Source organism: Equus quagga, chromosome 1 (assembly GCF_021613505.1).
Source record: "Equus quagga isolate Etosha38 chromosome 1, UCLA_HA_Equagga_1.0, whole genome shotgun sequence".
Taxonomy (NCBI): Eukaryota; Metazoa; Chordata; class Mammalia; order Perissodactyla; family Equidae; genus Equus; species Equus quagga.
Genome location: NC_060267.1, coordinates 101910317 through 101922687, shown reverse-complemented (window position 1 = coordinate 101922687; position 12371 = coordinate 101910317). Strand labels below are relative to the sequence as shown.

At 45.6% G+C, this 12371-nt stretch overlaps 1 protein-coding gene across 1 annotated transcript in view; it reads left to right on the top strand.

Annotated features, from left to right (window-relative positions):
* Positions 1 to 12371, top strand: part of XPC (XPC complex subunit, DNA damage recognition and repair factor) — a 33391-nt gene that overhangs the window by 2020 nt on the left and 19000 nt on the right. The window contains exons 2-7 of the mRNA XM_046672861.1: positions 3317 to 3509; positions 5575 to 5693; positions 8054 to 8177; positions 9426 to 9510; positions 11127 to 11284; positions 11768 to 11888. Of these exons, the coding sequence (XP_046528817.1) occupies positions 3317 to 3509; positions 5575 to 5693; positions 8054 to 8177; positions 9426 to 9510; positions 11127 to 11284; positions 11768 to 11888 (800 nt within the window). The remainder of the gene's footprint in view (positions 1 to 3316; positions 3510 to 5574; positions 5694 to 8053; positions 8178 to 9425; positions 9511 to 11126; positions 11285 to 11767; positions 11889 to 12371) is intronic.

The following is a 12371-nucleotide window of genomic DNA, read 5'->3' as shown; positions in this document are numbered from 1 at the left end:
TGGCCCCGTGGCCGAGTGGTTAAGTTCGCGCGCTCCGCTGCAGGCGGCCCAGTGTTTCGTTGGTTCGAATCCTGGGCGCGGACATGGCACTGCTCATCAAACCACGCTGAGGCAGCGTCCCACATGCCACAACTAGAAGGACCCACAACGAAATATACAACTATGTACCGGGGGGCTTTGGGGAGAAAAAGGAGAAAAATAAAATCTTTAAAAAATAAAAAAAAAAAAATAAAAAAAAAAAGAAAGAGGGTTGGTGCTCTAGTCAGACGGAATGCATTCTGAATATGTGGCAATTCAAAGATTAAAATCATTCCTCCCAGCTAAACACTTCACCTGGCACCAGCTTGGTATAGCTCCAATGCTGGGTACTTATATACACTTAGGTAAACTATTTTGGACAAATAACTTAGTGTCTCTGAACCTTGTCTGTGAAACAATACTCCCTTGCAGGGTGGTTGTGAGTTTTCAGTAAGCATATAAGGCTCCTGTCATGGTCCATCTTAGGACATCATTTGGGTTAGCTCTAACAGTTCAGCTTAAATGTGAAGATGCCCCCAGGTTTTGCTCAAACGCTGCCAGGCCGAGGAGCTGCCGGTCAGTTCCCACGGTGGCCTCCGGGAGGAGCTGCGGTCTTTGCTGTGGGTGAGCAGGGGAGCAGGTGTGGTGTGGGCCGCAGGTGCCGCTGACTCGGTGATGGTCGAGTGCAGGTTCTAACAGCACTTCCGTGCATGCAAATGAAGGGGACACTTGGCTGCTTTCAGCAGTTAGGGACAAAGAAAACATTATTTCCTTGTTTCTATTAGGGCAGCTCTGGTTTCTTCATATTTCTTCTCTGTTAATGCTTTCATTGATGTAATTCATTAATTCCTTCAACAGATATTTGTTGAACACCCACTATTTCCAAGCGCTGTTCCAGGTACTGGACTTACAGTAGGGAACAGAACAGGCAAGGTTGCTGCTCTCATGATGCTTGTAATCTTTGGGGAGGGGTGGGGAGGGCAGACAATAAGACGTTAAAAACTCGATTCACATGGTGATAAGAGCTATGAAGAAAATAAAGCAGGTTGCTGTAATGAAACAGACGTAGGGGTGGGGAAGAAGCAGCTAAGTCTGAATCACTGGTCAGAGAGGGCCTCTGGGAGGAGGTGTCATTTTGAGCCAGTTGCTGATGCCCTGAAGGAGCCATTCAGGGAAGTTCTGGGGGAAAAGGCAGAGGGAACAGTAAGGTTAAAGACTTGTAGGAGGGAATGAGCCTGACCGTGTGGCTGGACACAGTGAGTGGGGGGGCGAGTGGTAGGAATTGAGGTGAGAGAGGTTGTCAGGGCCCTTGGCTTGGGGACCAAGCTGAGGAGTCTGTGTTTTATTCTAAGTGCTGTGAGATGCCGCTGGACGGTTTAAGCAGGTGTTCTTATTGAATCTCAGTTGATGGCCAGGCAAGCCGTGGTGGTGATCCCTGCCCTGCGGAATGGCCGCGCGGAGCTCAGGGAGGCTGGTTAGACATGTTGGATAACTCGGGGTCTCGGAGGGTCCTGGAAAGTAGCCTCTAGATTCTCTGGGACCAAAACACACAGCAGAGGATAAAGAAAGAGAAGTCGTCCGTATTTCTACCATCAAGAAGTAACTACCACCAAGTAATGGGATTATTTCCTTTTAGTCTGTGTTTCTTTATGCAGTGGAAACCAATATAACTGAGTTATATTTCATCGTGTGACTGTACCGTAATTAATGATTATCTCATGATTGGAATTCAGATTATTTTTTAAACTTTTGGATATTATTTTGATTCAGTTTTTTGTTTCCATTCCTTCCTCCTTTTCACTCCTCTACCTCTCTTCAAAGAACAGAAATATACAGTGGGCCTTTTAACCAGTCAGATCAGTTTGGTGAGGAAGAAACAGTTCCTCTGAAGCGTCCTCCCCCCTGTGTTTTTAGATTAGTAAAAAGTCTTGGCATCTTTGCTTATTAATAGAGAGCTAAAGACCATCGATAAGACCCAGAAATCCTGATGTTAAGGGCACCCTGCTGAAACCGTCTAGTCCGAAACCTTTAAGCAGCTTCCGGTCTTGGAATAAGAAATCTATTCCCCAGATGCTAAATAATTAATTTTGAACTATTTTGTTTTTCAAAATTTCGCATTTTTTGTTTCTGTCTCCATTAAAATGTTTAAGACACAGGAATGCGTAAATTCTTTTAGAAGACATCTTGAAACAGCTGGATCAGTGATTCTATCTAGCATTAAAACAGATGCCCTATAATGTGAAATTTGTTTAAAGTATGATTTTATTTAGATTGAAAGGTGGGTCTTTTTCCCATATGCAGAAGTATATTCGTGGAGAATATAAATATCCGGAGAGTCAGGACAAACCACAGATGAAAAGAATGAATTAATTTGATATTTAGGTTAATATTGCAGCCCCTTTTAGAGCCTCAGTGAAGGCTAGAGTATTTTTGTTTTACAAAATTAGTTGAAGCAGAGTCATGCAAAGGCAAAGGAAGATTTATTTCAGAATCAAGATCATTTGCATGAATATATTTGCGAAGTAGAAAAATATCCTCCCCTGCCATATTATTTATTAAAATTAATTTACTAATATATTCATAGGTTAATAGATTATACTTTTAGATCCCCTAATTTAATTAAAACCGACAACTTAGGCATTTTTTACATTTCCCTTTAACAAAAACAATAATGATTTTAAGAAAATAAAGACATTTTTGAACTGCTGCCATCCTCTTCCAGCCCCAGGGTGCTTGGGATACCAGAGCCATTCAGGTTAGGTTGGCAAGGTCTCATAGCAGTGTGTCTTTGGAGCAGAGAGTGGTTCTGAAAGCTCACAGAAACGTGCATGAGTAGGAAGAAGGTTATAGTAAAACTTGGACATGTTGATGAACTTGAAACATTTCACTTAATAGGGGCAGATTATCCCTAAAATAAATAGTTTTAGCGGGTCGTAAATAAGCAAGGTGTTAATAAACGGATTGATGTATTTTCCTTGCTGGATATTAGCTGAAATTTAAGATTTGGAAGTTAGATTTGGTTTGAGTCAGGTGGTGGTCTCTCTGTAGCTTAGGAGGAGTAGAATAAAATGCTGATGAAGAAAGATGGGTTTTACTGTGAGCATAGAATGTAGACTAGCCTGAAGAGGGGGAAAGGCTAAAAGCTTGTCGTTGACCAAATGTGGCATGGCGAACTGGTGATGGAGGTGTGGTTTGGGGGGAGGTTGCAGAAGAGGCCTTTTCATGACCCTGCCCGTGAAGCGACACTGCCTCCACCTTTTTTATTGCCCCTCACCTCATGTTCCATTTGGTCGCCTAGATGTCTTTGAAGATGAGAAACCCCCAAAGAAGAAGCTGCTCTCGAAAGTCTCGCGAGGAAAGAGGAAGAGGGGCTGCAGTGATCCTGGGGGCTCAGCAGATGGTCCAGCAAAAAAGAAAGTGGCCAAGGTGACTGGTAAATCGGAAAAGCTCAAGGTTATAAAGGATGAAGCCCTCAGTGATGAAGATTTCAGGTGAGGTGGCTGACAAGCTTTCCGTCAGGCCTTGGTGGTTCCCATCAGAGAAATGCGAATAATAAAACTTGTTCTTTTTGCTTGTCACTAGGATCCATGGAAACGATGAGTCTTTAAACTTTTCTAGATAGAGCTCAGACCACTAGCAAGAGCTGGAAAGAATCTCAGTGGTTATATAGTTTACCTCCCAGACTTTCAGATGAGACAGTGGCAGCTTGCCGAAAGTGATTTATTTGTGGTTACACAGCTCGATGATGGCAAAAACCAGGATGAGGCCTAGGTCTTCTGCCTCCTGGTCCAGTGCTCTTCCTGCTACACAAAGATACTACATCTATGAAATGTTTACCTGCCATTCCAGCTTTCTCTTCTCCTGCTCTCGGATGCACTCTACTCCTGCCCAGCTGGACTTCTCATTGCTCACTTGACACATGCTCATGCTCTGCCGCCTCTGAGTTGTGCTCATACGCTTTCTTCTACCTGGACTGCTTTCTTCCACCTTGGTGATACAGATTAGAAGCCACCTACCCTACAGTCTTCACTGATTCTTCCCCTTTCCTCCTCTGATTTCTTGTAGAATCTCTTGAGAGTGTAACTTGTCTGCCTTGTTTGTGTCCGTGCCACATACCCCTGCTTACTAGCCTGTAGGCTCTCAGAGGGCTAGAACTACACCAGGTTCATTTTTGTGTGCCCTGTGGCCTCTAGGGCAGGGCCTTTTATTTGGCAGAAACTGAACAAGTATTTTTGCAGTGAATGAACGTTCATATTAATACGTGGTGAGCAATGACTATAAGCTTAGTGAACCCCTGATTATCCGCCTCCTAAGAAAGTTCGAGGGAGGAGAGGGACAGGAATAGAGAGGCAGTAGTTCCTTCTTCGCTTCAAAAATAAATCCTCACCCTTGATGTCGGCTTTTCCAGCAACTTCCAGTCCTGGCGTAGGAAGGTAGTCCAGGAGAGAGCAGCAGAAGAAGGGAGCGTGAGAAAGCTGGCACATTGTCCACCGTAGTTCATCTCTTCTTTGCCCTTAGACTTTTCCTGAGAATGCATGTGAGCTTACTGCTTCCTGGCTGCCTCTCCCCAGTAGTTGAATTCGTTCCAGAGAAATCCACATACAGAGAGACTGGGGGCTGCCAAGGAAAGCTCTGGTTCCCCCTTTCCCTCTCAGTTGAGAGTTGACTGCCGTCAAACCCATAGCACAAGGACATTTCTGTACATTTATTCTAAGGGGAGTTTTTGTTTTTATGGTGTTGAGAGAAATTGGTAGGTTAAAAATGGAGTATGTATTTTTAGAGCTGAAGACTGAGGATTGATTATTTTAAATGTCTGCTGAAATCTTAGGTAATGTTCTTACTTGATAGCAGGTGTCTACCTTAGAAAAGCTGAAAGTAACTCAGTGCTCTAAACACATTTTATATATGAGTTTGTAGGAATCTCTTGCATATTAGCAACCATTTAGTCTTGAGGCAATCTTTAGTTACTTATCTATGTGGTTATCTACTTAACTAGCTAGCTGTCCACGTTTCTGTTGGTATTTGTGACATAGCCTGTGTATAGTCACATCCCCACTTATCTTGAAGTTAGAGTTCTACCAGCTTCAGTCTCCTTACATCATATTTTTTGAAGGTGGAGAAAAAATCTCCTGAGTTGGCTCATAGCAGGATCGGCAAATGTGAATTCCCTCCTCTTCTTTCTGGCATCTACTGCACATGTGTTCGTGCAGCTACACAGCTTCTACTTCTGGAACTCATGTTGTCGTTGTGTTTTTTTCTACCTTTTCCCCATACCGTTTCTGGGCACAGCTATGTTTTCCTTCACATAGTTATAGGTTCGTGGTGGTCTTTCCGTTCCCACAGCACACCTAGCATTAGATGGATGATGAGAGCACATGTTGGTGAGAATGTGAGACCCATGCTGATGGAGATGAGGCTCAGCTCACAAATCATATTTAAATAACTGCAGCAGATCTCAATGCATAGAAGAAGGAGTCCTTAGAATTCCATTTAGCTTAAGTGTGGCACTAGGCTTCCTGAGCAGGCTTCATCTTCCTTCCTGTGGTCTTTGCACAGGGACTCTCCAAGTGCCCGCAAGAAGGCACGCCGTCCTAAGAAAGAGGCTGCCATGGACAAAGGCAGCCATGGAGAAGACGACGAGGAGGAAAGTGAAGATGACTGGGAAGAGGTAGAAGGTAAAACATCTTTCTCTGTTTACACAACTGTTCATTCTTATTTTTCCATTTGATTCTGTTTGGAGTCATGTCACTTACTGCAATCCTGTTGTTTTCTTTTGAAACGAATAAGACCAAAGATAAGGTTGCAGTAGGGAGAGTTGCTTTTGATGCAAGGAAAAGTTCGTGACCAGGTTACCAAAGAGGTTGTCTCTCCTCCTGTGGTGGATATCAGTGGAGCAGATTATGAGGTGGGGAGGCAGCATCTCGTAGAAGAGCACAGGCTTTGAGAGTAGTTAGACCTGGGTTCAGAGCCCAGCTTTGCCACTTACATAGCTGTGTGAGCGAGTAATTCCACCTGTCCGAGCTGAGTCTTTTCACTGGGAACATTCGGTAATCGTTGAATGCTTCCTATGAGCTGTGCACAGTCTAGGCTCCAGGATTGTTGTGGGAAAAAAGTTTGCAAGTGTCCGAGGCCTAGTGCACCGTATACTCACAAGAAATAGCAGCTAATGTTCTCACGCCTGAGTCCTGCCTAGCGTGACTTTTCCCTAGCTTTTTATTTTGAAAATATTCAAACCTATAAAAAAGTTGAAAATGTAATACATACACTCTTCACGTAGATTCACTAACTTTACCATTTTGCCATATTGAATGTATTTTTCTCTCTGTTAATGTGCGTTGTGGAACCATTTGAAAGTAAATTGCAGACATCCTGAAAAAATTCAGTATGCATTTCCCAAGAATAAAACATTCTCCTACATGATAAAATACTATTATCATATCTAAGAAAATGAAAAATAAGTCTCCAGTTGTGAGAATATCCTTTCCAGCTGTTTTGGGTTTTTTTCCACCCCAATCCAGGACCTAGTCCAGGTGGAACCTTGTATTTGCTTATGTCTCTTTAGTCTCTTTTAATCTAGAGCAGCCCCCCACCTACCACCTTTTTTGCGTTTCCCCTTGGATGTAGAATGTCTCATGGTCTGGTTTTGTCTGAAAAATAATCAGACATGTCCTGGTCGTGGTGAACTTGTTTCAGTATCCCCCAGATTTCTTATAAACTGTAAATTAAGTCCAGAGACCTGGTTGAATTTAGATTAAACATTTTTTTTGGCAGAATACTTCGTATTGCATCCATTAAGAGGCACTTAATGTCAGATTGTTCTGCTGGTGATGCTAAGTAGGTGGCACTGCCAGCTTGCGCCAGTGGGGAGGTGCATCATTTCCCTTTGTAGTGAACCATCTCGGGTGGCACTGTGATTCTGTGTGAATATCTTGTTCCCCAGTAACTTCTTACTTAATGGTTTAGCACGCATTGGTGATCTTGACTGAATCAGAGATCATTATATTGACCATTGCAAAATGGCAATATTCTGATTCTGTCATTTCATATACATTTATTAGCTGACTGATCTGTGAAAAAGAGCTCTCTCTTTTTTAGGAATTGTATTTAATTTGAGTATCACTATGGACTTAAGAGATTTTTTAAAAATTGACGTTATCAGTTATCATTATACTTTTTGATCTTCAGATTGTCCCAAATTTGGCTAAGTGGGAGCCCCTTAAGCTAGCTGCCCTACTGTGTCCTTTTAACATGGCCTCATTAGTTTTTGAGAAGATTTTTGTTTTCTGGTACAAGATGTTCCAGGCTCACACTGTACTTTCCTTGCTCCAGACCTGGAACAGCCTTTTCTCCAAGAAGCCCTGGTTCATTTCAGTAGGGACTGGTATGTAGAAACCAAGATCTTGGCATTAGGTGTGTTCATTGGCAATGGAGTGTTGCTGCTTCTAGGCCCAGAGCTGCTTTAAAAGGGCTTTTGCTAGTGAAGTTCACAGTTAGAGCCAGTTCAGCAAATTCCATTATTTCTCCTAGTATTTACAAGCAATATAGGGGATGAAGAGATGAAAAAGATGCCTTCCTGGTCATTTACAAGTTTCCAGTTGAGACTGGAAGACACCTGAATCGTGCCTCTCTGCAAAGCAAATTGTGATGAGCATTATTGTAGTAGTGCAGAGAATGGGATATTCTCTCTTGGCTTTTGTTTGGGTAAAGAGTCAGTCTCTACTAAACACACATGAGCATCAGCTCCTGGATACCAGGGGTCTGTATCTAATTCAATGCTGTATCTCTGTGCCGTAGTTTCCACCTCTAAGAGCTGTTTCTCTGGGTAGTTGTGAGAGTTAAATGAGACAAATAAATGTAAGACTGACCATGCCTGGTGTTTTTTAGGTACTCGAAGCTTGGTAGGAGTAGTGGTCTCCATGGGTTTTCTACCTTGCATCCGTTCCTCACTTCCTCCTTCCCAGCAGAACCTTGATTTTGTTTAGTACAGTAGCTATGATGATGATAATTATTGATTTAATAAAATTATTGTTGATAGAACTTAGTGAGCCTGTGCCAGGGGATGCAGGAGAAAACACAGCCTTCTCTAAGTCTGCTCTGCCTGTGGAGCCAGTGGAGATAGAGATCGAGACACCGGAGCAGGCGAAAGCAAGAGAAAGAAGGTAAGGTTAGACACTTTATTCCAGAGTCCTCTCGTGTAATTGGCAACAGCTGCTACTTAGTGGAAACTTTTGATAAACACATAGGAGACCAGGGCTCAGTGTCCAAGTGGTCAGGAACCTTAGGTGAGAGAGCCCTGGGTTCACCTTTAGGACTTGAATGAGAAACCTTTTTTTTTTTTTTTTTTTTTTGGTGAGGAAGATTGGCCCTGAGCTAACATCTGTGCCCATCTTCCTCTACTTTATATGTGGGCTGCTGCCACAGCATGGCTTGATGAGCAGTGTGTAGGTCCGTGCCCAGGATCAAAATGCGTGAACCCCAGGCTGCCAAAGCAAAGCCTGCAAACTTAACCACTATGCCACCGGGCCAGCCCCAACGAGAAACATTGGTGTCCTGGCTGGGGCAGGAGATGGGGAGGGGAAATTCCTGTGTATTGAACACGAGCTGTGTGCCAGGGACTGCAGGTTGTCCATTATCTTACTTAATCTTTAGGGTAGTGTATGAATGAGGAGCCAAAGGCTCAGAGAGGTTAAGTAGCGTTTCAGGAGTCACTCAGTGAGTAAGTGCATGAGCCAAGATCTAAATCCCTGTCAGGCTGACTCGACACTCAAGCTTTTCCCACCCCATCACGCTGCAGGACTTGGGGCAGTGCCCCATCGTGGTAGGGAGCCCCCTTCCATCCTGGTGTCTCCAATACCTCTGCAGCCTCTGGTGGCTTTAGAACATGGAACACAGCACCTGGTAGTTAATTGGTTAATGAGTTCCACTGTGTGATGGGCATGTTATTAGGCACGACAAGGTGGAGATAATAGAAATCATTCAAGAAGTGTCAGGTTTTCTTAAGGAAGCGTGGAACACAGACATGAAAGAGGTTTTAGACCAGAACAGCGTCATACAAAGGAGTGTGCACTAATGTAACATAAAGGGAGTGGTTGCTAAAGAGGGAGTCGGTAGTCCGGAGCTCAGACAGTCAGAGATGACCTGGAGGACATGAGCTCTGGAGCATGGTCGCGAGGCCTGATTGGGTGTAGGTTGAGACAAGGGCAGTCTGCGGGAACGTCCTGGCCAAGGTTTGCAGGTGAAGGGAGCAGAAGATAGCTAGCCTGAAGATCGCCTGAGCAGCACAGCCTTGTGCGGGAAAACAAGGAGAGTGGCTCGTGAGTCACTACGAGTACAAGGCCTTGACCGGGGGAATGGAGTCACGTTTCAGTTTCCCACTTCACTCTCGGATTTTTCAATATTCATTGCAGTGAAAAGGTGAAAATGGAGTTTGAGACATACCTTCGGAGGATGGTGAAGCGTTTCAATAAAGAAGTCCATGAAGACACGCACAAGGTAAGGGCAGCACTGCCCTTCGCCGAGGCAGAGCGGTGGCAGGAACGTGGGGGTGCTCAGTCCGTCAAACCTAGGTCTTGTTTGTGGCTCTTCTCACTGTGTGACCTTGGCAGGTTTCTGAAGCTCTCTGAGCCTGAGTTCCCTCGTCTCTGAAGTGGGGGATGTAATGGTGTCTGCTCGGAGGGCGGTGTGAGGGTTAAGCAAATACGATGTGAAAAGCACGGAGCACCGTCCCTGGCGTGCAGCAGGGGCTGAGTGACAGGCACTCTCCTTCCACCTCTTCCTCCAGCTTGTTAACAACATTAACTCTGGGCTCAGCTAAGGTGCTGTGGCTCTTGCCTTCAGCTAGTAGTTACTGAACACGTGCTGGGGACGTAGCAAGGTGCTTGGCATTGTGGGATGGGGACTTGTATAGAGCTTATCTCCTATCGTTAAGGAGTTTCTGGTCTCACAGATGGAACAAGACAGACCTCCAAACAGAGGAACTCAAGACTGAAAACAAGGAAGGAGATCAGTGTGGGTGTGAGTAGCTGAGGTAGGCTTTATTTAGGAGAAAGGACTGGAGCTGAGCCTGGGAAAAAGGACAGGCCACAGAGGTGAGGAGAGGACAGAGGCTGGGAAGACAGCTCTAGCCAGTTACAGAGGGGCTGGTGGGACAGCCAGTGTGCCTGCATCCTGGAGGCTGGGTGCGTTGGAGACTGGTGGAGAGTGAGGGACGGGAGGACTTTGATTTTCCTCTGATTGGCAGCAGGCACTGGAGAGGGTGGTGGGAGGGATGGGAGAGACACTGCAGCAGCCTCAGAAATCTAGAGCTGAGACGAGCACACAGCAAGCACGGTGAGGGGAGGAGAGGAGATGAGAACTGGAGTGGTGCCCACTCACAGGGGCCTTGCAGGGTAAGTGAGGTAGCTGTGTTTCGTTTACTTGTTGGTGTTGGAGATGAAAGAAAGGGAAGAATTAAAATGACTCCAAGATTTGGAGCTTAAGTGAGGGGAGAAGGGCAGGGCCATTGATTGAAATAGAGAGGCCCTAAGTGGGAAGGAAGGAAGACTGATTTTGAAGGGAAAATGATGCAAAGCTGTGTTTGAGAGAGGGGAAGATAGTCAGGTGCTCCTTTGAGCAGGTCATGGAAGAGCAGGGCGCGAGGTCAGGGGTGGGGTCTGCGGCAGAGGAGTCGGGTTCAAGCACATGTGCGAGTGCAGAGAGCAGCACGGTGACCGCGTTCCATCCCCAGCCTTGACGTGACTAGCACTTGAGTGGTCTTGCTGTTCCCTGCCCCACTCACTTTTCCTCTGGGTCTTTTGGGAGCAAACCCTAGACATTGTAGCATTGCATCCATAAATTGTTCAGTATATATCTCTAAAAGACTAGGCCTTTATTTTTTTAAATAAAGTTTGTATTTTGAAGCTTTGAGATTTGATTATTTCTTAGAGGGAATTAGTATCTAGAGAGAAAGGGAAGGGTGAAAAACAAAGTCTTGGGAAATGGCTAATGTTAGTATTTTTACTTTCTTATATGTAGAAATGACAACAAATATTTCCTGCTCACAAAATGTCTTTTACTTTAGCAGCAAAACTCCCTCTAGTTTTCAGCTTTCCCTTCCCCGTTCTTCCCAGGTTCACCTTCTGTGCCTGCTAGCAAATGGCTTCTATCGAAATAGTGTCTGCAACCAGCCAGATCTGCAGGCTATTGCCCTCTCCATCCTCCCCGCCCGCTTTACCAGAGTGCCTCCTCGCGATGTGGACATCTGCCACCTGTCAGACCTGGTGAAATGGTAGGCCTCCGGCCTGTCCTGCAGAGCCTTACTGTGGGATCCGTGTCTCAGAGGCTGGGTGTGGGTCAGGTCCGCAGACAGTCCCCGAGGTGATCCTGCATGCCAGGCTGTGGGCACAGCATTGACGATAGAGAAGTGTCAGGCATGGTCTCTGCCCCGGAGGAGCTCCTAGGCTGGTTGGGGGAGACCCATACACCCCAGGTAATTAGAGTAGGTGGTGGGTGCTCTGGGAGAGGTGTGCTGGGGACTGTAGGCACTTCTGTCAGCTGAGGGGCTGGGAAGGCTCCCTAGGGAGGTGAAGTCGGAGTTGGGTCTTCAGTGCTGAGTAGGAATTAGCCGGACAGGGTGGGAGGAGTAGGACGCAGGCAGGCGGGCTCACGATTCCCTTCCGAGACTGCCGCCTCTGATTGTCTTGCCCACGAGAGAACAGAGTTCCTCTTTGCCCTGACCTCTGACACAGCGGGATGCCTGGTTTCTCTCCAGGTTCATTGGAACTTTTACAGTTAACGCAGACCTTTCAACCAGTGAGCGAGATGGCCTACAGACAACGCTGGAGAGGAGATTTGCTATTTACTCTGCGCGAGATGACCAAGAATTGGTCCACGTAAGTGATTCCTCCCGGCAGCACTGTGTTTATTAGTACTCTTAGCTAATGGTGATGGCAGTCATGTGCCAGATGCCGTTCCAGATGTTTTACACATACTTCCTTATTCAGTCCTCATAAAATAACAAAAAGGGTGCTGAAGCTCAGAGAGGCTAGATAACTTTCTTAGGGTCATTCGGTTGGCAAGCATTGGAGTCAGGATGGGGACCAGTGTGTGAGTTGAAAACCTGCAATCTTTCCTTTCTATTACTTGGCATCCTGGTGTGTTAAAGCACTTAATTTTTAGTTAGTTGCCTAGAATTGTTTCCAGTAACTATTCAGAAATTGTGTTCAAAAGTCCCAAGGAGGGGTTGGCTCAGAGGCCGAGTGGTTAAGTTTGTGCGCACTGCTGCGGTGGCCCAGGGTTCGGATCCTGGGTGTGGACATGGCACTGCTCGTCAGGCCACGTTGAGGCGGCGTCCCACATCCCACAACTAGAAGGAC